This window comes from Polychytrium aggregatum, assembly GCF_025602895.1.
Source record: "Polychytrium aggregatum strain JEL109 chromosome Unknown BJ171scaffold_10, whole genome shotgun sequence".
NCBI classification, from domain to species: domain Eukaryota; kingdom Fungi; phylum Chytridiomycota; class Chytridiomycetes; order Polychytriales; genus Polychytrium; species Polychytrium aggregatum.
This window is the reverse complement of record NW_026516212.1, coordinates 710,198-735,364: the sequence shown is the minus strand read 5'-3', so window position 1 is coordinate 735,364 and position 25,167 is coordinate 710,198. Positions and strand designations below refer to the sequence as shown.

Sequence of the window (25,167 nt, the reverse complement as noted above, 5' to 3'; positions counted from 1 at the left end):
CTATCCTCTGTCTCTGTCCTTCTTCGTCTCTGCTCTGCCGATAGCGAGCACGCTCCTCGACCCGTCCGCGATCTGAACCATGTCTTCCGCGGTGCCAGCGAGCGGGGCGACCATGACCGTCGCCGTGCCTCTGAGCCACAACCGCCGCTCATCCCTCTCCGTCGTACCCATGATGAAGTCTGCGGGCGAGTCGGCCGGCAGCTCGTTCCCAGGCAACCGGAAAGCTAGTATCGTTAGCACGCAAAACTCCAAATCTGCACCGCCGCCGCCAATGCGAAAGGATACTCGGACCGAATATGCAAATGGATCGTATGGATGGTGTTTTTCTTCCCCCCCCCCTTAGCGCCGAGTGCTGCATAGCCTGCCAACTTGATCGTGCCCTGGAAAGCGAGGTGGAGGCACCCTTCGGCTGCAATTGGGATGGCCGCTGGGCCGGCTGTTCGGCGTGACCCTGCAGCGAAGCGCGTTCGCCACCGCAGCTCTCGGAGGCTCTCTGTATTCCCCGGCTCTTCGCCGTGCGATATCGTAGGGCCAGGTTGTCTTTGATACGAGGCTCTTTCTCACGGGTCGCGCTCTCTTGTCCCAGACACGGCTCGTCATCGTCGCATAAAAAGGTGTACCGGCAGCACTACGAGTCTTTCGACGTGATCAAGGGCCCGATATCGATTCAGGTAAGCGTGGGTCGCGAGAATACGACCTCGAGCGCATTAAGGCAGCAGCGCTGACCGGAGCCGGCACGGAAACGCGAAGCCAACGTTGTCACTGACTTGCAACCAACCCGCTTGGCCCGAACTCTAGATGCAAATCCACTTTGTGTGGTATGGGATTCTACTGATCATTGCACACTATGCGCACTTCCTGACACTGCAGTTCTGGACTCTGCCACTATGTAAGTATTTGGGCAAGTACATCCCCCTGACGTTTTGGATCAAAAGATCGACACGGCCCGCGACCTTGAGCCGATCGATGAGAAAGTCGACGATGCAGCTGCATCGCGAATATGCCCGTTTCGCCAGCCTCACCCGCGAGTCCCGCGATACTCACCCACGCCCTTGCATTTGCGCCATCAGACTGCTTTTCATGTTATGCGGTCGTCCAAGTCTCAAGGCTCCTCAATCACGTCTCATCAATATCCATGATACCAATGTACCTCAGCTACATTCCGTACTGCATTTTCCATCTGCTTGCCCGGGACGCCCATCTCCTCTTTGGCGTCCTATGGTTCGTGTCGATTATGGGAATCAACCTCCAGATCGGGACCTACGATATGAACAAGCACGTCATTGGATCCAGTGTCATTTTCTTGAGTAAGCATGAGCCCCTGCGATCCCGAGATGCGTGTAGTCGAGTGCTGTTTACAGCAGCCAGTCGCCAACAGTGAATCGCTACCCAGCCTACCAAAGCACCCTATTTTCTGTCTTGGAATGGCAACGATCCAAACGGGCATGTGCTCTTCAGGCCGCACGCTCACCCAGCATGATTTGCTTCCGGCACTCGCCACCCAGCACTCTACCTATGTCTGACCAAGATTATGGAGGCCTTCTACACCGAGTCACCAAACTCGATCCAGTTCCTAGTCGCCTCGGCTGCTTCCGCAAGCGTGGCCAGTTGCCAGGACACGAACGTTGCGACCGTCTTCGACTCCTATTCGGGCAACTGCTACCTGACCTTCAGCGTCAATTGGTCCGAAGAAGCCACATTTGTTGTTAGTCTCTTTCTGCTGGCAACGGCGCTGTATATGCTACAGCGGTTCATACAGCTCTATTCGTTCAGCTTGATCGACCGTCAGAAGCATGTGGCGCGGCTCTTCAAGCTCAATGCGGATCTGGCGACACAGCTGAAAGCGTGAGTACGGTGTTCACGCCGCCATGCATTTGGCGAGGTTTTCTTGTGCCTGTTTAAGGCAGTGGAGCGTTACGGGCGGTTCCGAAAGGACACCGTGGCAGAACAAACTCCCGCTGGATCAAGAGTCGGTCCCGCGAACATTTTCATCCAGGTGCTGTGGAGCCAACACGACCGCCGGTATCTCATGCATATGCTGACTTGTTCGATAGCCTGCGCAAGGACGATCAGCTGGACCTCGAATCGCCCATCACCAAAGTCATCAAGGTGATTCGAAACTTCCAGGACACCTGTGGTAATTATAGCGCTTTCATTATCTTTGCATGGCGGACATACAATGTCATTGCGGCCGTACAGTGCAACTACAGTGCAACGGGCAGATCAGTGCTGGAATACTGCTTGTGTTGGCATGTTTGCTGCCGGGCCATGTGCATCGCGGCGAATCTAGCAGTACCTGTGTCCAATCATTGCGTCACTTGATCCATGAACTTGAATGATATCTGCTGAAAATATTGGTTTGGTGGGGGGGGGATCTCGCGATTAGATTTCAACGCCGACACCATGGAGAGTCTCGACTTTGTCGTTCAGATCCTGTCCTCGAACCGGCTGTTTATGCCTAACCTCAACGTTGGAAAAGAAGATATCCTTTTCACTGCTGCTGCTCTCCCTTGCCCTGTTCCATCCCGCTTGCATTGCAGGAACGAGGGTTTGATACATGGCTCGCCAGCTCGTTGGAGAGCAATTGCGTCCCCATAAATCTCTTGGTACTTGTCCTTGACTCTGGTATTGACCATTACCCATGGACAGCGACGTGAACCAATGGCTGAACGCCATGATCACAAACCAAAGCTCCACCAACCCAAACTCCACCACCTCCATCTCGAATCTATATGCTCAGTGCGTGTCCTGTGCCGCATCATTGCCGGAACGGGGGATTCACATGTTTTGTCTATCGTTTCCCAAAGCCAATGCTGATTATGACCACTTCCATTTCACAGGCCCGTGATTGAAGTCATCACCAAATCCGTTTCGAGGTAACCTTGGTTGAGCTGTTGCTGTGAACAAGAGGCGCAGAGGACCCAAGGAGCTGATCTTGCCCCGTTCTTCAGCAACGATTCCAGGATCAACGAGGTGCTCGAAAAAATAGACAGTTGGGACTTTAACATCTTTGAATTGAACGAAGCTACCCAAGGTTCGTGGAGGGTCTCTGGCGCAAGGGGCGCCACACCGCGTCTCCCGAATACAGTTTGTTTGTCATGGCTTGTAACCGCTCGCATCAAATCTCCAATTACCAGGCCGCCCCTTGTTCTATCTCACCAAGGCCATCTTCGACCGATGTAACTTCAAAGGGCACTTTAATATCGAGGAGTCTGTTTTGGATAGCTTCTTGACCAAGATCGAGTCAGGATACAACAAAGTACGCTCCAGATTGCACAAAGCGGGGTTTGTGGACCTGATGCGGGTCGTCTAACAGGCTCGGGCTCCCTTTGGCACTTTGACAGAATGTCCCGTATCATAACTCGATGCACGGAGCCGATGTCATGCATGCAATCTACTACTTTATCTATGTGCTCGGTCTGGACGAGTTTTTGACGATGGAGGTAACCCGGGCGCAGTTGTGGGCACTCGTTGGTTGCAAGCAGGTTCGCTGCTGAGTCGGCACCACGAGAACGAGACAGTGTCGTGGACGCTGTTCGGTATGGCGGCACACGCCACTCCGTGCCGACGATCCTTGAAAATGAGCGCAGGCGATCCTGTGATGCAAGATCATTAGCGCCTGTGCCCCTGGTGTTCATGTTGCAGCTGGCATATCCGCTCACAGGACTTGTTGATGATGCAGGATTGCTTCTCGGGAATCGTGGCTGGCGCCATCCACGACTTTGAGCACCCTGGCGTCAACAACGCCTTCTTGGTCAACAGCAGCGCGCAGCTGGCATTGCGGTACAACGACCAGGCTGTTTTAGAGAACTTCCACTGCTCGAGAGCGTTCGAGGTGATGACGAGCAGCCCCGATTGCAACATCCTGGGCAAGTTCGCGCCGGACCAGTTCAAGCCGATCCGAACATCGATCCTGTCGACGGTGCTGGCAACCGACATGGCTGGGCACTTTGAGTACATTGCCAAATTCAAAAACAAGATCTCTGGAGCGGGTGAGTTCCGAGATCGGAGCAGTAGCAAGGCTTTGCAGGACTCGGCTGCATTCCATTTCGGCCGCCTGTGTGGTTGGTCAGGATGCCGACTGTGTTGAGGACGCTCGGGGACCAAGGGAGACGCTCTCACCTCGTCTCTGCATACGTAGGATTTGACTTTAATGATCAGAAGGACAGACAGCTGCTGCTGGAGATGTGCATCAAGTGCGGCGACATCAGCAATGCAGCCAAGGCCACGGAGCTGTGTACAAAGTGGGCCTACCTGATCATGGAGGAATTCTTCCGACAGGTAAGTGTGTGCGGCTTTCACAGGCAGAAGCAAGCCCGTCGGGACAAAGACACGGAATCACGGGCAACTAGTCTGCCATGCGAGTCGCATGAAGGTTTTGGTTGGAGTCTTCCTCCATGCCTCTGCCCTTGGTTGTCGCTGACTCTGTGAATCACTGCCAGGGCGACGAGGAAAAGAAACGCGGCATCCCGGTGTCGATGTTTTTCGATCGCCACAACACTGTCATTCCAAAGTGCCAAGTGGGATTCATCGACTACATTGTCAGCCCGCTGTACGAGGCCTGGAACACGTACATCAACCAGGACGGCGACTTTCCCGCTTGGGACAATGTGCAAAAGAACCGAGAGCACTGGAAGAAGCTGCAAGAGTCGGAGCTCATCACAGTGACAGCACAGGGCGGGCCGCCGGCCCCCAAGACATCTTAAGTAGCCGAATGCGTTGCTTTGGATCCAGCCGCATCGGACTCTGCAACGTGTCTGCTTGACGATTTATTGCGCCCACTGCATTTGGGCCGTCGATCATGTGTTTCTTGTGGATTTACCGTGAACTACAACAATGGTGGGGTGCCCCGTTTCATTTGTGAGCGCTCCAAGTGTATTGTGGATATATAGCTTGCTCAGGGCGAGAAGATATCCGAGAATGGAGCAATCCTTTCTCTCCGTTTGGGGGGGGGGCTAAATCAGAGGTCAAGGGCTTTGAGAGCCATTTGGAGCGCGCCATCCTACCGAGTGTGCGCATGTTAGCGAATGGGCAAAGCTTTGCACCTTCAGCATCGTATCCATCGACATTGCCGCAGTTCAGAAACCGCAGCACAATAACTTGCTCTGCACAGTGCGCCAAAGCACGCCGTAATCTTACCTTGGTCTTGTTGCCGCCAATGAATCCAGTTGTGTGGACAAAGATGCAGCCAGGGATGCCTGCCAACTCAGAGAGCGCTTCGTCGCGGATGCCCTAGTGGTAAGAAATGCGCCATTCCGGATTTCAGCTGTCGATTTCTATGTCGCCATCTATCTTGAGCAGCACCATGGCACCGTGGCGTATTCCAGGTCACAAAGATACCGCATATCGTGCTAGTGAGCGGTGCGTGCGAGCCGTACGTACCCTCCATGCTTCAGGCAGGGCCTTGCGGCTGGACAAGCAAAAGATGTGTTAGTTGCGGCTGAATCGATATCACCGACGAGCCAAGCACAGCCAAAGGCACGCCTTGTCCCCGATACCTTTCAAATGAATCTGGGGTCTTGGCGACGGCTTGCACTCTCCAGCTGCCGCTCTGGTCGGCGTAGAGAGCATAGAGGGGCCGTGTCGCATGTGGAATGTTATGTTCGCCCTCGAGGATGTAACTGGTGACGAAGGAGGGTGTGAGCTCGCCTGTGATGTCATAAACGAATGGCTGCGTGTGCAAGTGGGATAGCAGTCCCGAAACAAGCTGCACAGACCAAGGCGAATGTGACTCCCACAACAGCCAGCAGGTCAGCAGGTCAGTAGGCCAGCATTGCGTCTATGCGCCATGTGAGTACTTACAGGTGCTCTTTCCAGGGGCAGAACTGATCAAAGACAAGAATCTTGCCCGAGGAGTGAAAGTGGGTGCGTTCCTGCAGAGCCTTCTCGACGATCTCGCGAGCGGGCAGCCAGGAGAGGCCGATGTAGGAGACCTTTGTGGCAAGCGAGGGAGTTAGTCGGACATGGCGACGGCAATGTATGCGCCTGGAAGGGCGACGGCCGACAGCAGACACTACGCTCGCTTACCCTGTCGACAAACTCGGTGCCGCACAGCTCAACTTCAAGAGGTTGCCAGGAGCAGAGGAAGGTTGTGTGTCAAAACTGATTTCATTCCAGCGACCAACGAACGAGCCCGCGGTCACCACAGCAAGCGGCAAGCACTCACCGGCCTTGAGGAAGCGCTCTTGGATATCGTCGTCGGGCTGGTTCCACCAGGGGTTGAGGTTGGAGACTCGGCGGGAGATGCCAGTGTTATCCTTATACTTGGGCTCAACATCCGAGGGATAGGCGCTGACGCCGTTGTCGATTGCATCGTACTGGCCACACAGATGCGAGAGCAACATCGATCGTTAGCCTCGATCCACGACTAAGCTCCGACATGGCGACAGTGAGGGGCTGAAGCCGCCCTGGAAGGGAATCAAACCCACCGATTCAATCAGGATGCTGTAGATCTTTTGGTACACAAGCTCGATGCGATCATCGGCCGGATCCCACTTGAGGATGTTTGCGAGGACCTCCCGACCAAAGTGCTTGTAGACGAGTCCAGCAGACGACAGGCGGATCGAGTGGTGGCTGTCGAATGTATCCTTGAACTCGCGCTGGTGGTGGTCGAAGCGATTGCGGGCAGGATCGTACTCGGCGCCGACATCGACGACAATGTCGGCAGCAGCAATCACCGCAGGATCGCGGGTTCGAACGATTTCTGGCGATGCAGCAACATCCAGAGGATGCACGTCGTAAATTCAGCAACGGGAGGAACGCAATCGGCTATCTGGGGTCGGCGATATGGCCGAGGGGGATGGAGGCGATGGCGGATACATTGGTCGAGAAGGGCGATCAAGCTGGCAGCGATAAAGCCGAATGACAGATCGAGCAAGCCAGCACAGATCGGCGGCACTCACCGGCTCCGGCAAACTCCTTGGTGAGCCTGGATGAAGAAGGTACTGCCGGATCAAAGCGACGCTCGGAGAATGCAAAAGAGGGGAGCGACGCTGCAGCAGCGACCGATGCGGAAACAGGTGTACCTCAGCATATAGACGGCCAGAGACTCATCGGCGTGGAAGCTGGACGGACAGGACCAACGGTCAGCGTCGTTTTCAAGGAACAGATGAATATCAAGTGCGCTGCAATCGCATTTCATGTGGCTATACCTTCCGCTGTGGGTGGCGATAACCTTCTGTGGGAAGTTTGGAGCAAGTTGGCAGGGAGGTGCGTTAGATCGAAACTGGCTAGTCGGCGAGCGAGAATAGCAGCGGGCCCAGGTTGTCGGCCTTGTCGGGGAAGACGGTGCCATGGCCCCTTGCCTTGGTTGCGGTCGACATGGCTCTCAGGAAAGCAGGCGAAATCGGGGCTGTCCAGCGTCGGGCTGCTGCAAACAGGCGGGCAGACATGACACTATGAAAAAATTTCTTGTTAATAAAATGAGCGAGAACGAATAAACGCGCTCTCGGAGCCACCTCGGTCGGCGAGAAGAGCAGTCTCTGGCGAGAGACCCCCGAGGGAAGGCGAGAAGCCTCTCGCCGTCACACACACACACTTTGCACACACACACTTTGCACACACACACACATCCGCACACACACTTTGCACAAGGGAGTCAAACACCTCCCATCGACCATCCCAAGAGGGATGGCAACCCCGAAGTGGACTGCCCAGAATATGGGCGACCCGGCATCCACTGTCGAAATGCACAACAGTGCGAGATACTTACAGTCTATCCAGAAAGAAACGGGACAGTCACTTTCTGGCTTCAGATATCTGAAGCCCGCTGACTGACTTGTAGGCCCAGCGGGTAGGCCATGGCATTGCACTCCTGTCTTCGTTGGCAATCGAGTGGTTTTGGTTGGTTTGGGAAGCACAGTCTTGAATACACCCGGTCGATCTCCATGGGCGATGATCGACTGGCATACCGAGATCATGTTCCTGGCTGCATTGATGTCTCGATCCCACAGCGTATGGCAGCTTGCACAGCTCCGTACATAATGTGGTTTCTCGATATCAAGATACTCGGGTGACTCAAGTCGCTTGAATTCCCGGCAGTGTGAGCACACCTGTGATGTGTTGAACTCGTTCACCGAGCACACATGGATCTTGGAGACGGATGGGTCTGGTGGTCGTCTCTGGTGGTGGTGGAACTGCTCAAAGTATTTGGCGAACCTGAGTCTCCTGGGACTGGATGCATATCCCTTCCCTTGCTTCCAGGATGCATTCCCAAAGGCAATCACGATGTCGGTCTCCCTTGGTGCCTGGTCGATGACTTGCTTGCACATCTCGTGGACGGTGCGCTGTCGCTTGCCGTGGAGATCGAGTCGCTTGAATCGCCGTCGCCGGGTCAGGCTGAAGTACAGCTGTTTGTCCAGCATGTCTCCATCGAACACATGGCGAATATATCGTAAGAAAGAAGGCACTCCAGGGATCTTGGGGCTCGGTGTGGTGCTCATCCATTTCTGCAGACCAAGGATCTTGTGGGTGCTCTGGATCCACTTGGTCGCTTGGGTGGTGCCAGTTCGATGCTGGTACTCCTTGTTGGAGAACGACACGATCTTCTCGTTGGCACGCTGTGCCTTGGTCACCTTGACACCGTCTCGCTCCTGGATGGTTGGTTGACCAGGTGCCCGAATGACAGCGGTGAAGATCGATCCCACACCAGGGTCGATCCCGATCCATGTGATCCGAGAGTCGTCGATGGGACCGACCCTGGCCTGGATCTTCTTCTCGGGAGTGAGCTTGAGTGTCATGTCGTCCTTGTCTGTGGTTTCTGGTTTGGCATCAGGGTCCTTCTTCTCCAGGATCTTGTATCTGAGCGTGGTGATTGAGCACCCGACCCCATCGGTGGTGATCTCGCAACCAAAGAGCTGCTTCCCCTCCTCCCTGGCACCAAAGAGCCTCGGATCCAGCTTGAAGTTGGTCTGCCAAAAGGACTCTTGCTTTGTGGTGTCATTGACCTTGGTCTTCAGGTCGTCCCACTTGAGACCAGTGCCAGTCTGGTATCCAAGGATCTCCCACAGTGCTTTGGTGTCGAGCTTGACATACTTGGCTCGGGCATCGCAGAGCGGGACCAAGGTGCACTGTGCTCGAGGGGCCTTGAGTCTCTTCTTGGTCTGGGCAAGCCGGTCGGTGAGGCGCTTGATCCGCTTCGTGTTGACAGCGATCTGCTTGCACACCTCCTCGTGCTGGGTCTGGAGATCTTTGAGTCTGTCAGCCCCGATGTGGTGGATGGGTTGACACATCTCCTCGTTCAGTCGCCCACGCTCTCCTTTCAGGCCAATGGTTTCTCTCACGAGCCTGGGAATGATCATCTTCTGAAAGACCACCATGAAGAGGGCCTCCTTCAGGTGGGTCAGTCGAGAGACTTCACTGGCCAGAACTGGTACGACTTGATACAGGTCCTGCTGGCTTTCGTACCGAAGCTCATACAACTGGTCGGCATGGTGGGCGAAGGATTTTCTCAGATCACCGAGGAGTGTCTTGGAGAGGGGGTTCTCCATCAACTTTATACAATCGTCGACGTGTGTGTGCCGTTTCACATCCTTGGGAGCAACCAGGACCAGATTGCAGAATCGGCGTAGAAGGGACCAGTATCGATCGAGAACGTGGGTCTCGCAGTTGCCTGCATAGGTCTTGACAGCCAAACTAAGGACCTGTGAGCCAGTGCCCTTTGGGAGGGACACTGGAGGCAGGATACACGTCTCACTCCATGCACGTCGATACATCTCATAGGTCTCGAGGAGGTGCCTGTCTTCTTGGGTCGTGCCTTTCTTGACATCTGTAGCTCCGGTATGCACCATATTGAAGCACTTTCGAACAAACGCGGGTTCACTCGACGACACAGTGGGGAGGATGATACCCTCGTCCAAGCATCGCCTGAGATGCAGCTCCAGGAGACGAGATGCTTCGTACTGCACGTGTGTCATGGCCCGAACAGTCTCCTCGATCTTGTCGTGCAAGGTGTCGTTCTTGATGATGGCATCGAGAGTGCACTTGATGATCGAGTACTCGGCCTTGACTTGCTCGTTTGGGCCACAGCCAGGCAAGGTAGAGCTCCAGAGTGGCTTATAGAAACGGCACTTTGGGGTGTTGCTTCTGGCATGACCCTCTTCCCCGCACGTGGCACATACAGGGACCTTGGGTGCTTGGCTGACCATTTCAGCGACCGAGGCAGGGCTGCTGTCGATTCTGGCTGTGCACTTCTTGGTGAAGGGCCTAACATGGTTGGTCAGGCCACAGGATGGGCATGCTTTGATAGTGGGCTTCTTGGCCACAGGATAGTCATTGGGTGATCCCGGGTCGGGATCGGGGGGTGTCTTTCGTTTGTGGGGAGCCATCTGGCGAGAAAATAGCAGCGATGGCTGGTTCTGCCCTTGGGGAAGAAAGAATCTCCTCAAAACCAGCGCATTTTGGGCAGGGAGTGATGCTCACAGTGGCGTCCTTGATTCAGATCCAGAAACGCATCGCTCGCTCAATCAGTCGTGGGAAGACATCTTGTCAAGGTGAGTCTTGCCTGATAGCCAAACGATCATGTCATCTCGCTGACACACAGCCACGCTTGACTAGGTTTCCAACCAGAGAGATTCAGATGGTGGTGGTTCTTGTCCGCAATCGGAGTGGAGCTTCCAACAATGATACAATTGGTCATTCCTCCACACCAATTGCCCACCACCACCGTCAATCGGCTCAAGGTGATACCAAATGCCGTCAACCGACCATGGCCGGATTTCAACTTTTGCTGCGCCACATACGACGTGACTTTCAGGTGACCGAGATGAGCAGCCGCGAGGGGGCCGTAAAAAATTGATAGTGTGATCTGTTGGTTGGATTTGCGGGGCGGATCGAGACGATGCGCGAAACCAGGGCGGAAGCGATCCGGCTCGAGCCATGGTCAAATGTGGATCGATGCGCTCGGTTGGTTTGCTCGCTGCGCTCCACCCGGCCTGGATGTGGGCAGTCCCTGCCGCGACTGAATGGGTATTCTTCGAAAGCCGGCGTCTGCTGATGATAAAAGTTCGTTTGGTGTTGACCAAGACCATCAGGACAGGCAGATTGTCTGGAGGGGATGGGGAGATGAGGGCGGTGCACGAACCGGCTCGATCAATCTCGCCCATCTCGGACCAAGTCGTGCTCGTCCCGGCCTGTCCCGACGCCCTGCGCTGAATGCCGACGGAGCGACCCATCTTTCCAATCAGACGAGCTGCACGTCGATCGAAGAAACGTCAGTGGTCCGCTGTGCTGCATTACCGCTGATTCCAGCTACTCTGGTCTGCCATCGTGCTCTGGCGGGCTGCATTTCGAACCCGTATCCAAGCTTCCCGATCTGCAGACAGACCCCATCGATGAATCCTTCGCCCGAAGAGGACAAAAGGGTAAGTCTCCCCGGCGCAACTCCGCACACCAGGCGCTGCTGGTATCGGTTGGCGACAATCAATACTCTCGCGACTATCACCGCGAGCAATAGTCGACTCTGCCGGCCACCGGATTGCGGCTTATCCCACCCGTTCCCACGGCGCCAGCGGCGAGCCCCGTCCGCGGGGCTCTTGCAGAAGATCAAAGGCAGCATCAGGAGCTTCAGCAAGACCAAGAGCAGTCAAATCGAACCCAGGAAGGACGACCGTGACCTCTCCAAGAGCTCGAATCTGGCCGTGAGCCTGGGAAGCCTCGATGCCCATGTTCGCTCTGCTTCCGAATCAGTGCTGCCGCGGGGAGGCTCGTCCAACGCCAGCATATCTCCCGGGGGCTCGCACAAGGTCGTCAACATCAGCCCCGCCTCGGCAGGATCCAAGGACGCCATCTCTAAGAAGGATGCCCGCTCTATCTCTGTCGGCTGCTCCGTCGACACTGTCCACAGTGAACTCGCCGGCGGCCTATCAGCAAAGACCGATCCTCCCAAACAGCACTCCCACGCCGAGCACATCGCGGTAGCTTTAGCGACTGCCCAGCCCCTCGGGGCAATCGCCAGCAATCCTGCGGATGAGCCATTCAAGCATCTTTCACAGTCACCAGAGATCAGTTTCGCTGCACAAGAGGGCGCCAGACTCTCACTTCCCGATACTCCGTCGCAAAGTAGTAAGTTTCGGCAGCGCTCGGCGACCATATCTTCAACTCACTCTCGATCATCAACCAGTACTGGTGGCGACGTCCGTCAGTCCACAACCGCGGCCCGTAGCATCACCGAGAAGAGCGCCAAGCTTTCGCATTCGCCGTCGAATGCCTCGTCGATCAAAACGGGAACCAGGCCCAGATCCCCGTTCCAGACAGCCGACGCTGCTTCGGCGGCTGCTCCCATGGGTTCGGGGCAGCCTGCTGCCCCCACCGCTTCTTCCGAGCTTCGTCCCAAATCGCCCTTTGCCCTCAACATTCTGACGGATAAGCGAGCTTCCTCAAGTTCCCGTAACAATGACACGAGACCGACTTCGCCGTTTGCTCATGGATCGCCAAACGCTGGTACTTTGCACACCATCCAAATCATGCCCAACCCCCTCCCAGTCTTGAGCAAAGAGAGACCGGCGAGAAATGACCCTGATAGCTTGAATACTGAGCGGCGCTCAACGTCGTCACAGCAAAATGGATCCCTCGCTGTTACAAGGCATAAAGGTATGCGTATTTTATTGCGTATCGTCGCTGAGTACTGTACAGTATCGACATTGTCCGTATATCATATATAGCCCAATTGCCTTCTTATACATGCTTGTTCACACTCCAGATCAAATTACTCTGCAAATCGGAAGCACAAGTGCACATGATGAGTCCGAGGATGACCTGGCGCCGATGGCGACCGGTGGAATCGGCAGCTTGTCCTCCAGCAAGAGGTTCAAGTCACAGCCGGTTGGAATTAACGCCGCCCTTATGGGATCAAGCGAGTCCATCATTCCAAAATCCGGCAAATCCTCCAAAAGTATGGGTGCCCTGAATGAAATCGATGGCGGATCAAAGTTGATACCTTGTTTCACAAGCAGCGAGAGGGAGCTCTTCAGGATGTCACAGGATTGGAGAGACAGAGGCAAGTGTTTTGGTCTTGAGAGATCACTCAAGTACACCGCCTGTTCATCAATCCAAAGTCGCAGGACGTTGGGCGAGGGTAGCAGTTGATGTTGCATTTGAATGGATGGAACTGCACCCACACCGCGTCTGGACAGCAATGTCAAATGGCGGTCATTTGGAACTGTATCGTCCGTATTTTGATACTTGGAGCCAAGGTAGACCACCACATTCTCCTCTCCCCGCTCACGGCTTCTCTAACCTGCAAACTCTGGGATCCAAACAATAGAGTTCCCCGACTCAAAGTACAGCATGTGGCGGATAGCCATGATCTACACCCTCTCAGATCAGCAAAACTTCCCTCTTATTATGCCCCCAGAGTTGGTCTATCTGCTCTCCGAGGATATTCTGCCATACGGAACCTGAACCGCACCGGCCATTTCAACACAAGCTGCACCTTCTCACATGTCAGATCCATGTCGATCTACTTCTCCACCAGTCCCCTGTGGTGCTTTGTAGAAATATATGTGTTTTTCACCAGCGCTGGCTATACCTATGTCAGTTTTGACACTGTATTGGGATGTGGAGGGGTGTGGGAAGGCCCAGTCCCGAGTAAAGCTGTGCGTGCGACAGGCGGCCCAGTTCACTTGGGATAGATGCCGGTTCCGGCTCGTCCCACTATAAGATTCTGGAACTTGGACTCTGTCTGGGAGAGTGGCCGATCCATCCTCTCTTGGTTTCCTGAGAGCTCCTTTTCCTGGATTTTGAATGTGCTTCGGCTTAGTCATGCCCATTTATAAAGCCATGCGCATTGTAGAGGAGAAGAGAATCTTGGAATCAAGGACATACCCTTCGGAGAAACGCAGAGATAATGTCATCGTCTTCACAGCGACCTCTGCTGGGCTCTTCATCCGCCGAGGTCAGCCGCTTGAACCGCATTTCGTTCAATTTTTGAAGGGCTTCGAGGTCGAACGACGATGCCGAGCCTGGGCGATCTCCAGCGGTCAGAAAGTCAACCTTGATACGACGAGGACATCGAGTTTCAATGCTTTCATACTTACTTGGAGGTCGCTCTTGGGGCTTTCGGGTACTCGCACCACTTGGTGGTAAACACCCAGAGTACAACCCATGAGCATGGTCAGCATACACCGCCGTTTCAAAACCTCTGTATGACTCAGAACAGTCTCTCAGCTACGACGCTTACATTGTCGAAAGAATATCAACATCACCCGTATTGGCAGCCGTTGAGTTACTTTGCCGTGCGAGACTGCGCTCAAGGTCACTATAATAAGTCGAACTCGTGGGAGCGAGTTGATGAGCACCATTAAGGACCACAGCCTGGATATACGCTTATGAGTAAGTCAAGCTGGCCCTTGTGTACGAACGCTGATGTTGCCCAAAGCCTCGATAGTCGATGTAGAATCCTCTCAATCTGGCTCCGCGCGCGCTGCGTGGCATGTTGGTTCGGCCATAGGGGCACGCCATTCAGTTTAAATGCTCCACCGGTGACGGTACCTACCGATTTCCGCTCAATCTCTTGGCGCAGAGCCGTGGTACTGATGGCCTCGGACCTCGAAACAGAGTCGATATGTCAGTATTACTGGACCTTCTCAAGACCACCTTGCACCATAGTGTATCTCGATAGCACATACTTACTCGGCATCCGCACCAAGCCGCGAGCGTTGTTGCTGCATGAACGATTCGAGCACAACATCGTCCTGTTTGGAGACCCGCGAAAACGCAGGTACGTCCATGGCTGTTGCATACACCGCCACAGGCGATTTCGACTGCAAGAGAGCCAGCTCACGCTCCTGGTAATCTAGATAGGCTCGTTGGCGCTCGTGCAGACTGTTAAATGGCAAAGAGTCAGTGAATACACACAGGCATCTGGACTTTGAGCACGACGCTTTGGCCGATACCGACGGTTTGGATGAGATACCCAGATCGGATATTGCTGGTCCAGCGCGCGGTGATTGCATGGCGCTGTCTGGTGGGAACGAGCCTGCAAAAAGTGGGTGCAGTGTCAGCAGATGGCGAGAGCAGTGGTGGCACTCGGTGCTGGAGAAACGACCGCATGTGAATACAGCCGAATCAGTGATCCATCGATCGTTCAACTGACCCGCAAGGCGGCTCGCGATCGGATTTGTGGTCTGCGAATCGCGATAGTGCTCCGCAAAGTATTTTGGGCTTTGTGAGAGCTCTGTGCGAACCTTGCTTTGCTCGTGATCGAGATTCTGGAGCCGGAGTAATTCTTTGGTTGGTTTAATGCCGAACGTCGTCGAGCACCCCCATGGCAATCCCTCATGCGAATCGCTGCCGGTCTCGAGCCACCAAATCATGCCAAAGTTGTTGTGGCCACGAGTGGTTAATCAAAACGGGCCCATATTCAGTCATCGGCTGGAAAAGGGTGGTCCTTACCATTTTCAGAGCCGAGAGCTGCTGCAGGATCGCTTCCGTGTCGTTGATTGGCATGAGCTAGAAACAGCGGCGTTGGGCAATGTAGCAGTGGTGATCAATAGTACGCTCTATCCGTACGATCGATAGTACGATCTATTCGGTACGATCGTCGATACCCACTGCTACCTTCTTCTGGGGACCCGAAGCCGCCAACGGCTTGCTGCCACGGAGAGTGCCAGCGATGGGCTTTGTCGATTTCTCAGGCCGAGACTCTGACGGACTGAGGCCTGCATACGCTGTCTCTGCCTTGCGTGTATCGGTGCCCAATGGGGCAGAGGCCGAGACTTGGCTCTCAGCTTCGGCTTCGACCATCTTTTTCCGCAGCGTTGGTATCGGTGGGGAAGCGGACCGGAACGGCGAAACCGATGCTGATCCGAATTTGCAAGTGCAGTCAGCAATGAGCCTGGCACAGCGACACAGAGCGATGCCCACCCTCATATCTGCGATTGGTGAGTCGAGAACGAACCTGGTGGCAGCAAGCCAACGGGGCTCACGGATGGTGGGTAGGCGAGTCTGCTCTGCGAAGCTTGCTTGGATGTATTCTCCTTGACCTTTGCCTCTGCATCGTCCAATGCAGCTTGATCAGCCTGCTTCTTCTGGAGCCGCTCAGCTTTAATTTTTTGGTTGGCGATGGCCGCTTCCTCCTGTTGTGTGAGCCCAAATTGATGAGAATCGCACTGAGATCAAAGGATGTGACAGAGTGTGATCGCACCATTGCTTTCCGAGCGTCTTCTGCCTCTTTGGCATATCGTAGTCGCAGCTCCTCCTGCTCCTTCATGATGCGTTGGTTTTCTCTGTTCTCTTCCATTTTCATCTGCTTCTCGAGCCTTTCTTTCTCTGCCTTTTTCTCCAGGATTTGCTGTCTCAATGCATCCTATGTGCGGCAATGGCAATGGCAATGGCAATGGCAATGGCAATGGCAATGGCAATGGCAATGGCAATGGCAATGGCAATTGTGACATGGTCAAAGTGTGTACAAAACGTATGTTCTGGAGACCGATGACGATCGCTTGGCTTTCTGACCTGCACATCCAGCTGTGACTTCTGTTTCTTTGCGAGCTCATCCTTCTTCCAGTCCGGTAGAGCCTCGATATCCACCTGCCCACGAAGAAACGACTTTTCTGCAAGAGCCACACCATCAGTCTGCCATTCGCCCATACCATGATACCGAGGCTTGCAAGCATATGTGGTCGAGATAATGCACACCCTCACACACCTTTGCCTTGCGTTGGGGAAACATTCCCCGGGAAGCTCGGTGCCGATGGGATGCCGCCTTGCATTACTGCCGGGCTCGGGTACCCCATGCCCATCAAAGGTCCTCCTTGGATCCCGGATAGACCAACACCTGGAAGCATCTGTGGGAGAGAACTGGCCTGCGGCTGCATAAATGGCAGTGTCGGTGCAATCGGTGGTAATATTCCCTGATATCCCATCCTGGAGACGCAACGTGAATGAGAAGATATTTCAGTGGTACAATCAGCGAAATGGTCATCTCGAGGCCGGTGATCGGCTCGTACCCGTACATGGGCTGCTGTTGAATTCCCGGATCCATCAAAACCATGGGCTGGGCCCGCATTTGCGGAGCTATTAGTGGTTGGTTGATTCCCAAGAACGGGAGCTGTTGATTTTGAGGCATTGTCCCGAACTGAGGGAGTTGCGGCAACGGGCTGCCGAGAACCTGGTTGGGCATGCAATTCAGACAGCTCAGCCACTGTCCCAACCAGCGCCCTCAAACGCATCTGCGGCTATGTGTGCATGCACAGTGGATTACCTCTCGTTTCATTTCAGCGAGGTTGCCCACAGCCTTTCCTTCGGTATTCCGCAGCGGCGCTCCTGCCCCAGCCTTGCCCCATGGATTGTACTCCTCCATTTCCTTTGCTTTCTGTGGCATAATTTGGTGGTGCAGCATCAGCGGCTATTCCGTCACTGGCTGTTCCAGATTGTGCTGTTGTAGAGGCAAGGGGCCGCGCTGCTTTCACCTTTTCATCCTCGCGATGAATCAGCTCCTTCTGCTGCCTTTCTCGCTCTTTCTTCATCCTGATTTGTTCATCTGCAACCGCCAACAAGGCAGAATACAAGTCAGACCATGGCCGTTTTTCTCACTGCAAGACGTCAAGAGTTCGCTGTTATCCATTTTAAATCTGCAGGTCGATCTGTGGATTCACGGGAAGATGTGCGCGCTCTCCAATTCATATATCGACAAGCCACCACCTACAAGATCCATTTAATCAGAATGCACCTGCAGCGCCTCTTACCCAGCTCTCTCAGATACTGATTCTTTTGCTGTTGGCGGACCGATCCATTGGATATTAGCTTTCTCCCACCTCCAGGGAGCGCTGAGCACATACTCACGTCCTGGGGCCGTTGGCTTCTATCTTGCTGCATATCCGACCTCCGCATGTTCGGGTTGTACTGAGGGGAGCCACCCCGCCACGGCGCCGCATCGTACTGGGGATAGCCATTGATCCTACGACGAGCGGGTTCAAGATTAAGACCACCGTGCTCTCCGATGCTTTGCGTACTATAGCGCTGACCGTCAGGTATACCTTGGAGGCGGCGATCGATTCGGTTCGTATCCTCGCTATCGAACAGCAATATCGCTGTGTGAAAAGAGCTGGAGCAACCTTCACCAGTCACACTTACAACACCAACGATGGATTTGGCGAGGCGCTTGCAACAGCTGGCACACCTGTCGACCACGATCGGTACTTGGTGGATAAGGTTCTGGATCTTCGTATTGCATCCGCTTCTCTCGGAGCTTGCGCTGCTGTTGTTCGGCCATTTGAAGTTCTGAGCGAATCCGAGCAACAAATCAGCCTGGAGCGAGATGCCTCATCGGCAAGCTGGTTGTCCGGCAGATCAACAGGCACTCACTCAGCTCCTCCGCATAGCTGGCGGCCTCCATCTTGCGCGGACCCCGTCGCCGTGGCTGCTGCATACTGGAATCGCCATCAAAGTATCGCTCGCGAGCCGGCCACCCGTCGTCGCGATTTGCCTGGGGTTGGCCGGAGGGGTAGATGCCGAGCGGACTGTGGCGATCATCTCGATAATCCAGCGGATCTGGTCGTCGCCGGGGATCTCGATCGCCAGAGATTTCACGCTGTCCATAGCGAAGGGAGCGATCCGGCTGGCTGATGGACGCCCGTCGTGGGTATTGCTCTGCCGCTCCATGGGCGTATTCGGGCTCGAGGCTGCGGGGTCTCGGCGAGTAGTATGGCCGAGCATCCATGGCATCGTACGGGTCTCCAGCAGGGCTCCGGTGCCAAGACGGGTCTCTGCCGAACGGCTGACGCTGCTCGTCGATCCTTGGCAAGGCAGCATCCGGACGCCATGAGCTTGGCCAGTGAAGCGCACGGGTCAGTTTACCATTGATTCACTCATCGGTCAGTAACCGTCGGTGCATTTCGATTGACTCGCCCGGCTCAAGTCTATTAGATCGTGTCGCCGTGCTCGCGAGCCAGCTTTTCAAGTCGTGTTGTGTCGGTCCAACATACCGACTGCCCGGATAGCCCTGGTCTCGCATTGTTTCTCGGCGGCCCTGGTGCGAGGCATTCGATGGCTCTGCATGATCCTATCGACTGTCAGTATTCGCCAGATGCCAACGCAGCCGCAGCCCACTCGCAGCCTGTCGTTGATGCAAACTACCCCTGTTTCAGGGGGCAAGGCTTGACGGCGTCGCACTGCCGAATCTTGCAAAGCGCATCACCGGCCGGTCATATACATACGCTCAATGCCATAGCCTGCCGCTGGATCGACAGCGCCGCTTCGTCCGCCGTAGCCAGATGCCCGGTCGAATGCGCCGCTTGGGCCACCAGCCGGATGCTCCAGGCCCGAATGCGGGTTGGCGATCGAGACAACGACGTCAGGCTGGTTGGATTTCAGATGCCGGAGCCTCGGGTTCTTCTTGGATTGCTCATCCAGAAAGCTCTTGAGATCCGCCTGCAGCTCCTGCTTCTCGAGCTGTCGCCGGCGGGTGTATGGATCGCTGTTGAGAGAGCCCCCGGTGGCCCCGAGTACCGAAGACGACGTATGGAGCATCATGATACGAGCAAACAGCAACGACCCCTCGCTCTCTGTTGGATGCGCCCGTTTCTCCAGCACCCAGGATGTATTTGCGCGCCATTGCCAGAACCTCAAACCCTCCCTGAGAGAGAGCGAATCCGGCAGCAATTCGTGGTGGCGAGTGTTCCGGCGCTTTGATACGACACTGCCATTGGAGCCAAGGCAAGTGTGGCTATTCGACGCTCTTCCCTCCCCGGATGGTGGGTATTCCCGTCTGCCGTACGCTGACGATGACCAAATCACTGCAGAAACCGATTGACTTTATTGCCCATTTCGATCAGTGCTTGTGTCGGAGGGAGAGAAACGAGTCGCTGCCGATTGCTGAGTCGTGCAGCACAGATATGCCATCGACAAGGTCCGCGACGCTGTCACTATTTTGTTGGTCGGTGAGGCCGGCACTGGCCGAGCTTCCGGGGTCGGTTTCGCCAGTGTCTTGGGACTCCAGATCGCATCCCTCGTCGAGCTCTGGGCACTCCATCCAGCGGGCTTTGTAAATATCCATCTCGGACTCGAGATCGTGCTTCTCCTGGTTGTCGGCGCCTGAGCGAGTGCCCCAGCTCGTCACATGGAGGGTAAAGAGACAATACACCTTCATGAGAGCAAAGAGGATGTTGAAGCCCAGCCAGACCGGGATGGCCAGTATGTCCTGCGGTCTTCTCACGAAGTGGGGCATATACTTGATCAACCGGGTCAGGAACAGCCAGACAAAATACGATGCAAGGACAACGTAGACGGGCAAGCTGCTCGGGTCCGACATTTTCCTGACACAGAGATAGATCACCGTTACCGGCCCGGCGAGCAACGTGATCGGATTAAAGAACTTGTCCAGCATCGTGAAGGCAACGAAGGGATACCGGGTCCAGACCACCCGCTCGACAAACAGCGAGCGGATGTCCGACCGCCAGGTGTTGCGGGTCCAGCGCAGGATTTGTTTGAGAAAGGTCCAGTTGTTTTTGAAGGTCGACAGCAGCTCAACCTCGGGACAGCTCTGGATGAAGGTCTTCCAGTAGTGGGCATGGAGCCAGCGCGTGAGGAACTTATCGTCGCCCGAATGCTGGTGATATTTTCCGAGCCAGTATTCGTGCGTGAATTTCCACTGGAACTCGGGGTCGCGCAGGATCTTGGTGCGGTAGATGGCCGTTCGTCCAGAGAGGCAGCAGACGCCGCCGTCGATGTAGGTCGATGCCGTGATTTCGATATTGCGCATCTAGTCGCAGCCCAAGAGCAGACAAAGCAAGGCGGTGAGACCGCCAGCCGAGTACCAGAAGTTGGGTGGCCCCTGCTTCTGCTCCTACTCCTACTCCCACACAAGCAGTTCATCGCAGAGCCAGCCTACCGATATCCGAAAGGCCGAGAGGATTTCCCAAACAGACATGCGCTTCCCGACAGGGAGAACCGTTTGGCTGGTGCCTGAGTCCATTCATTCCGCACAGTGTCGGTGTGAGAACGATGGCGGTTGCACAGCAGGCGGTGTTCCTCCGGCTCTGAGCTGGACTAAGATAACGACGCAAATCCCACCGGTACCCGGCGCTGCACTTGGTTCCATATGTGAGGCTGCCCCAACCGAACAAAGCTTATTTGAGCCAGAATGTGCACTCACCCACACCGCCGACTTGCTTGTCCTCAAACGGCGCCAGAGCCCATTCCAACATGGAGTCGGGCCAAATGGCGTCGTCATCCGAGAAGACAATCAGCTCGGTCTTGACTCGGTTGATTCCAGCAACCATCTGATTGCGCTTGTTTGGGCGAGGCACGGTAATGACGTCGATGACGTCCCTGGAGGAATTGCAGCTGTTGGCGAGTTCCTCGAGGCCAGCCTTGGCCTTTGGCGTCGTAATGAATATGATCTTGTTGGGCTTGGATTGGAGCCAGGACCGAACGGCGGTCTTGATTTCTACGCCCGAGTCGATCGTCGGGACCAGGATGGTAACATCTCGAGAAGCAATGTACCGTGGCTTTCGCCGAGGCTGGATTGGCTTGTAGACGCAGTAGGCAAGAAGCTTGACGCAGAACCAGAACCAGCGATAGATACCCACGAACCCCAATGGGATGAAGACGGACAGGTGCTCATTGGTGAGATAAAACATTGCCGGGCGGCTGGACTGAGGATGGTCTTGTGATTGGGGTGCGAGAGCCAGATACTGAAGCCCGGTAGAGTGGATATGATCGCCGAGGCTGTTTTCCTGGAAGCCTGCTTTGGGGATGATAGACACCAATAGCGGTGCAGTGGGCTTTAGCAACGATCTTGACCACGCCGATAGGAATGCACAGAGATCGCCGAGGAGGAAAAGGCAAGCAGTATATATTTGCCGTTCGGTACTGCTCGGGCTCGCTGCAGCGGCCGTCGGGACGGGCTTTCGTTTTCCCGCCATGAATGTGCTGGCGGGACAAGCCTGGCGCGGAGATGAATGCAGGCCACTAAGATCCCAACATCAACGACAGCGCCGCCGTGGGCGACGGAGAGACTGGTCCATGGCTACCATCCTCCAAGGAAGCAGTGAAAGGGCTATGTATATCAGATTGGGAGACAGCACCTATGCAATGAGTAGTGAGGGCTTTATTCTGATTGCGTGAGGCAGCAGTCCAGCGACACCACTGCCAAGTATCTCCGCAAGGACAGTGGTGGACATGGGGCAGAGCCCCGACGAACCCTGCATTCCCCGCCTCTCGGATTCAGGCATCGTCTCATTTGGCGATGCAGGTGTGGGTCGTTCTCGTGTTGGTTGTTGATGCCACATATGCACTGGTGGCATGGCTCGCTCAGATCTTGGCAAGCTCATACATGGAGTACTCCTTGTTCTTGGTCACCTCTTCGACCTGCAGCCATGGCGGAAGGCGGTCCTGGTTGACGCCGGGGGCAGGCGCACCGTTGGTCGTTTCTTCGGAATCATAGTCCAAATAGCCCTCCAGCATCATCAAGCCGGCGTGCTTGGTAGACTGGAAGACATCCAGTTGGAAATAGCGATCGTTGAAGAGGAAGCAGCGGCGGATCTTCTTGACGATGCTGCGGGTGGGGTCGTTCTGGCCACGCAAGATCTATCGTTGGGATATCAGCAAGCAGTACCGAGAGCGACTGAGCCGGGGCACTGGGGCTGACGTGGTGCAACTCGTTCATGGCCACTGCGCTCAACCCCGCCAAGATGTCATGCCAGCACCCAGCAAGGCTCTGATATCCAACAATGCAGCCTGATCCACCGATAAGCCCAGCGACAAGGGGAGGACAGACAGTTGGCTGTGCCACTTACATCGTATTCTCGGTGGGTGAGGTTACGACGGCTCTCGGCCATTTGACCGTTGGGACCGACTCGTCTCATCGTCATGGACAAGTGCTCTTCAGCTGAGAGCTGCTCGGATCGCCTGAAATCGGAGGGCAGCATCAGAACCGTTGCTCGTGGTGCATTTCCGTCTTGGACAGCACTATCAGACAGCACTATCAGACAGCACCAGTTGGGCCCCGAAACAAACTTGCTGGAGCAGAGTACACCGAGAAGGGCGCGCGTCGGCCAGCTACGACAGGTGACGACAAACCTTCTGATGCGGATCTGCGAGCCATCTCCGGTAGGATTCACGAGATAGATGTCTGGGATGTATCGAGGTCGTTAGTATAGACAAGATGTAGGACAATCGAGCAAGATCCGGCACTGTATCGGCCGCTTACGTTCAACTTCAAAGTCACGGAAAGGCACAGGGAACTCGTTTGTCAGGACAAAGTCGCGCACGACAAACTTGTGCTTCATGACTGCTCGGCCGTAGATTTCGTTGTCGGCCACCACGCCGAGGCGGGTAAGCACGGCCTGGACGATGCGATCGCACTTGGCGGTGAAATTGGGAACGCTTTCGTTATCGATAACTTGGAGCGACGCATGGCCTGCAGCAACAACCGTGCTGGTCAGCAAGCGAAAGCAGCGCAAGCCCAATGACGGCGACAGCACCAAGCCGCCAAGCACCACAAAACAGGCAGGACAGGACAGGCGATGGATGCGAATACTCACCAAGCCATGCGTTCATGACCAGATTGTCCAGGTGCCGAGCCAGCTCGAGGCCCTCGCTGCGGACCGAGTTGTTTGACAGTGTGTAGAATTGCTCCGCTCCCTTGGCCGCAGTGACCAGGTGGACAACGCAATCATAGCGATGGTCCCTGATTGAAATCTCGTCCAGATTGAGCTCGGCCAGAATCTTGAGCCACGATGCCCGGTCGATGTATGCCGATGGGTCCATTGCACCCCGGTCTGCAAATGCCACTCGAGATTCAGTCGATCGCACCAGATCGCTACAACAACTCGATTACATGGACCTCCCAGACGAGCGAATCGACAGATATCGCGACCATGGAGATAGCCGGGTTGGCAGAGCCCAGTCCCAACAAACGAAGCAACCGCCCTGCCGGTGGACCAGCCGCTTGTCGATACCGATCCCCGGCCAAAGGCTGCTCTGCTTCACAAATGCCTCTGCTCCACCAACGCCTCTGAACCAGGGAACGCAGAGGCACCCTACCGGTAATCACGATGGTCTTCTGGCCCTGCTTTGCATTCAGCTTGGCAAGGTTGATGTAGGTGTTCTCGATGCTGAGCATGACGGTCAAGAGATCCTTCTGGAACGAATACGTTTGCTGGGGCGAGAGCTCCGAGAAGACCACACCGCCGCTTCAGGATCGCCGGGGCGACGGACGACGATATTGTTAGCCCCGATGCTGAACGAGGGAGGGCACCCAGCGGCGTCACTGTCGGTGAATCTCGGGAATGTACCTCAGGAGGTGCGTTGCCGTTTCAGGCACCCGATAAACTGCATGTCGCAGGATGATATGATCCCAACTAGATCAGTCGATGGCCGCTGCCAATTCGGGCTGGCAGAAAGTCGGCATCGCCAACCAGATGCACCCACGCAGACTCACCTTTCCATCCGAGGTTTCGAAAGAGGCTGGATACAGAGCAGATCCACACCACGCGAGGCCACAACCACGGCGTCGAACAGAATCGGTGCCATTAGGAACAGGATCGCAGGGTGCCAATAAACCGATCTCCAACATCCCAGTGCCGGTCTCTCGCGATCAACACAATGGCTGAGTGACTTGTCGTGACGAGTGGGCCATGAATCGCAGGAGAAAGCGATGTCCCCAGGAAAAGCCGAGCAGAACGGACGGTCCTTGGGGTCGCATCGCGTGCAGATGACGCCGACGCATACATGCAATTGGCGAACCTACTCGGACAGAATCTGGCGAGCAGGGCAACGAGAAGCACATGCGACCATGCCGATGGAGCATGCCAACGGGCCGAAGCGGGTTAGCCTCGGACATCAGGAGAGGCGCTCGGCGCAGGGCGTCGGCATATGCAATCGGGCTGGCGCTAGCGTCAGAGCTGGGCTGAGTCAGCGGCACCGATGCCAATTCAGATATGCGATATCGCCCGAGATGATTGCCCTGCTTACAGAAAGGGCAGAGGTCTTGCCTCCGCACGGCCCGCCAGTCAAGCAGACGACTTTGCATGTGCTGGTGGTTTTGGGGTCAGTCGAGTGCGGGCTGATCAGGTCAGAGAGTACGGCCGAGGAGCTCCAGCGCCCGTGGGTCGGGGCGCTGCTCTCGTCGTCGCCGTTGTCGCCATTTTCGGGCTGCATGCGGGGCAGGGGGTGCGTCGGCCAGGAGGAAAGTGCTCTGGGCAGCAGACCTGATGAGGAGCAGGG

General features: G+C 55.4%; 8 protein-coding genes across 8 annotated transcripts; 3 read left to right on the top strand and 5 right to left on the bottom strand.

Annotated features, from left to right (window-relative positions):
• Positions 1-112: 112 nt before the first annotated feature.
• On the top strand, positions 113-4,741 carry BJ171DRAFT_597362 (uncharacterized protein; the record flags this gene model as incomplete). The annotated part of the gene is made up of 15 exons (XM_053114745.1): positions 113-309; positions 587-671; positions 799-889; positions 1,071-1,307; positions 1,506-1,845; positions 2,055-2,137; positions 2,387-2,482; positions 2,640-2,739; positions 2,841-2,876; positions 2,952-3,034; positions 3,138-3,259; positions 3,345-3,443; positions 3,665-3,992; positions 4,142-4,281; positions 4,443-4,741. 15 exons carry the CDS (start codon positions 113-115, stop codon positions 4,704-4,706), a joined length of 2,301 nt encoding a protein of 766 aa, XP_052968791.1. The 3' UTR covers positions 4,707-4,741.
• BJ171DRAFT_496648 (metal-dependent protein hydrolase) lies at positions 4,742-7,380 on the bottom strand. Its single transcript, XM_053110219.1, has 12 exons — positions 7,305-7,380; positions 7,152-7,177; positions 7,026-7,064; positions 6,903-6,928; positions 6,429-6,703; positions 6,167-6,317; positions 6,028-6,059; positions 5,803-5,933; positions 5,499-5,621; positions 5,383-5,410; positions 5,140-5,232; positions 4,742-5,002 (listed from the first exon to the last, which is right to left on the bottom strand). Exons 1-12 carry the CDS (start codon positions 7,320-7,322, stop codon positions 4,961-4,963), a joined length of 984 nt encoding a protein of 327 aa, XP_052968790.1. The 5' UTR covers positions 7,323-7,380; the 3' UTR covers positions 4,742-4,960.
• A 987-nt stretch (positions 7,381-8,367) lies between these two features.
• Positions 8,368-9,524, top strand: BJ171DRAFT_496639 (uncharacterized protein). The gene is made up of 2 exons (XM_053110218.1): positions 8,368-9,212; positions 9,243-9,524. The coding sequence occupies exons 1-2, from the start codon at positions 8,620-8,622 to the stop codon at positions 9,304-9,306; spliced, it is 657 nt and encodes a 218-aa protein (XP_052968789.1). The 5' UTR covers positions 8,368-8,619; the 3' UTR covers positions 9,307-9,524.
• Positions 9,500-10,145, bottom strand: BJ171DRAFT_496638 (uncharacterized protein; the record flags this gene model as incomplete). The annotated part of the gene is made up of 2 exons (XM_053110217.1): positions 9,500-9,610; positions 9,712-10,145. Coding segments are annotated over 2 exons (545 nt in total), but the record flags the coding sequence as incomplete, so codon positions are not given.
• An 840-nt stretch (positions 10,146-10,985) lies between these two features.
• Positions 10,986-13,514, top strand: BJ171DRAFT_496631 (uncharacterized protein). The gene is made up of 4 exons (XM_053110216.1): positions 10,986-11,360; positions 11,508-12,588; positions 12,698-12,994; positions 13,262-13,514. The coding sequence occupies exons 1-4, from the start codon at positions 11,331-11,333 to the stop codon at positions 13,396-13,398; spliced, it is 1,545 nt and encodes a 514-aa protein (XP_052968787.1). The 5' UTR covers positions 10,986-11,330; the 3' UTR covers positions 13,399-13,514.
• On the bottom strand, positions 13,501-17,530 carry BJ171DRAFT_496628 (uncharacterized protein). The gene is made up of 16 exons (XM_053110215.1): positions 17,409-17,530; positions 16,953-17,311; positions 16,646-16,863; positions 16,453-16,550; positions 16,142-16,303; positions 15,896-16,073; positions 15,556-15,797; positions 15,391-15,447; positions 15,092-15,206; positions 14,896-14,974; positions 14,629-14,820; positions 14,492-14,543; positions 14,177-14,310; positions 14,034-14,071; positions 13,822-13,958; positions 13,501-13,729 (listed from the first exon to the last, which is right to left on the bottom strand). Exons 2-16 carry the CDS (start codon positions 17,117-17,119, stop codon positions 13,616-13,618), a joined length of 1,983 nt encoding a protein of 660 aa, XP_052968786.1. The 5' UTR covers positions 17,120-17,311; positions 17,409-17,530; the 3' UTR covers positions 13,501-13,615.
• A 2,238-nt stretch (positions 17,531-19,768) lies between these two features.
• Positions 19,769-21,578, bottom strand: BJ171DRAFT_457160 (polysaccharide synthase; the record flags this gene model as incomplete). Its single annotated transcript, XM_053108340.1, has 3 exons — positions 19,769-20,698; positions 20,828-20,901; positions 21,092-21,578. The coding sequence occupies 3 exons, from the start codon at positions 21,576-21,578 to the stop codon at positions 19,769-19,771; spliced, it is 1,491 nt and encodes a 496-aa protein (XP_052968785.1).
• Positions 21,579-22,028: 450 nt separating this feature from the next.
• Positions 22,029-25,159, bottom strand: BJ171DRAFT_496621 (AAA domain-containing protein). Its single transcript, XM_053110214.1, has 10 exons — positions 24,916-25,159; positions 24,692-24,702; positions 24,383-24,408; positions 24,237-24,273; positions 23,986-24,134; positions 23,484-23,720; positions 23,150-23,359; positions 23,020-23,071; positions 22,737-22,848; positions 22,029-22,527 (listed from the first exon to the last, which is right to left on the bottom strand). The coding sequence occupies exons 1-10, from the start codon at positions 25,099-25,101 to the stop codon at positions 22,252-22,254; spliced, it is 1,296 nt and encodes a 431-aa protein (XP_052968784.1). The 5' UTR covers positions 25,102-25,159; the 3' UTR covers positions 22,029-22,251.
• Between the last annotated feature and the right edge of the window lie 8 nt (positions 25,160-25,167).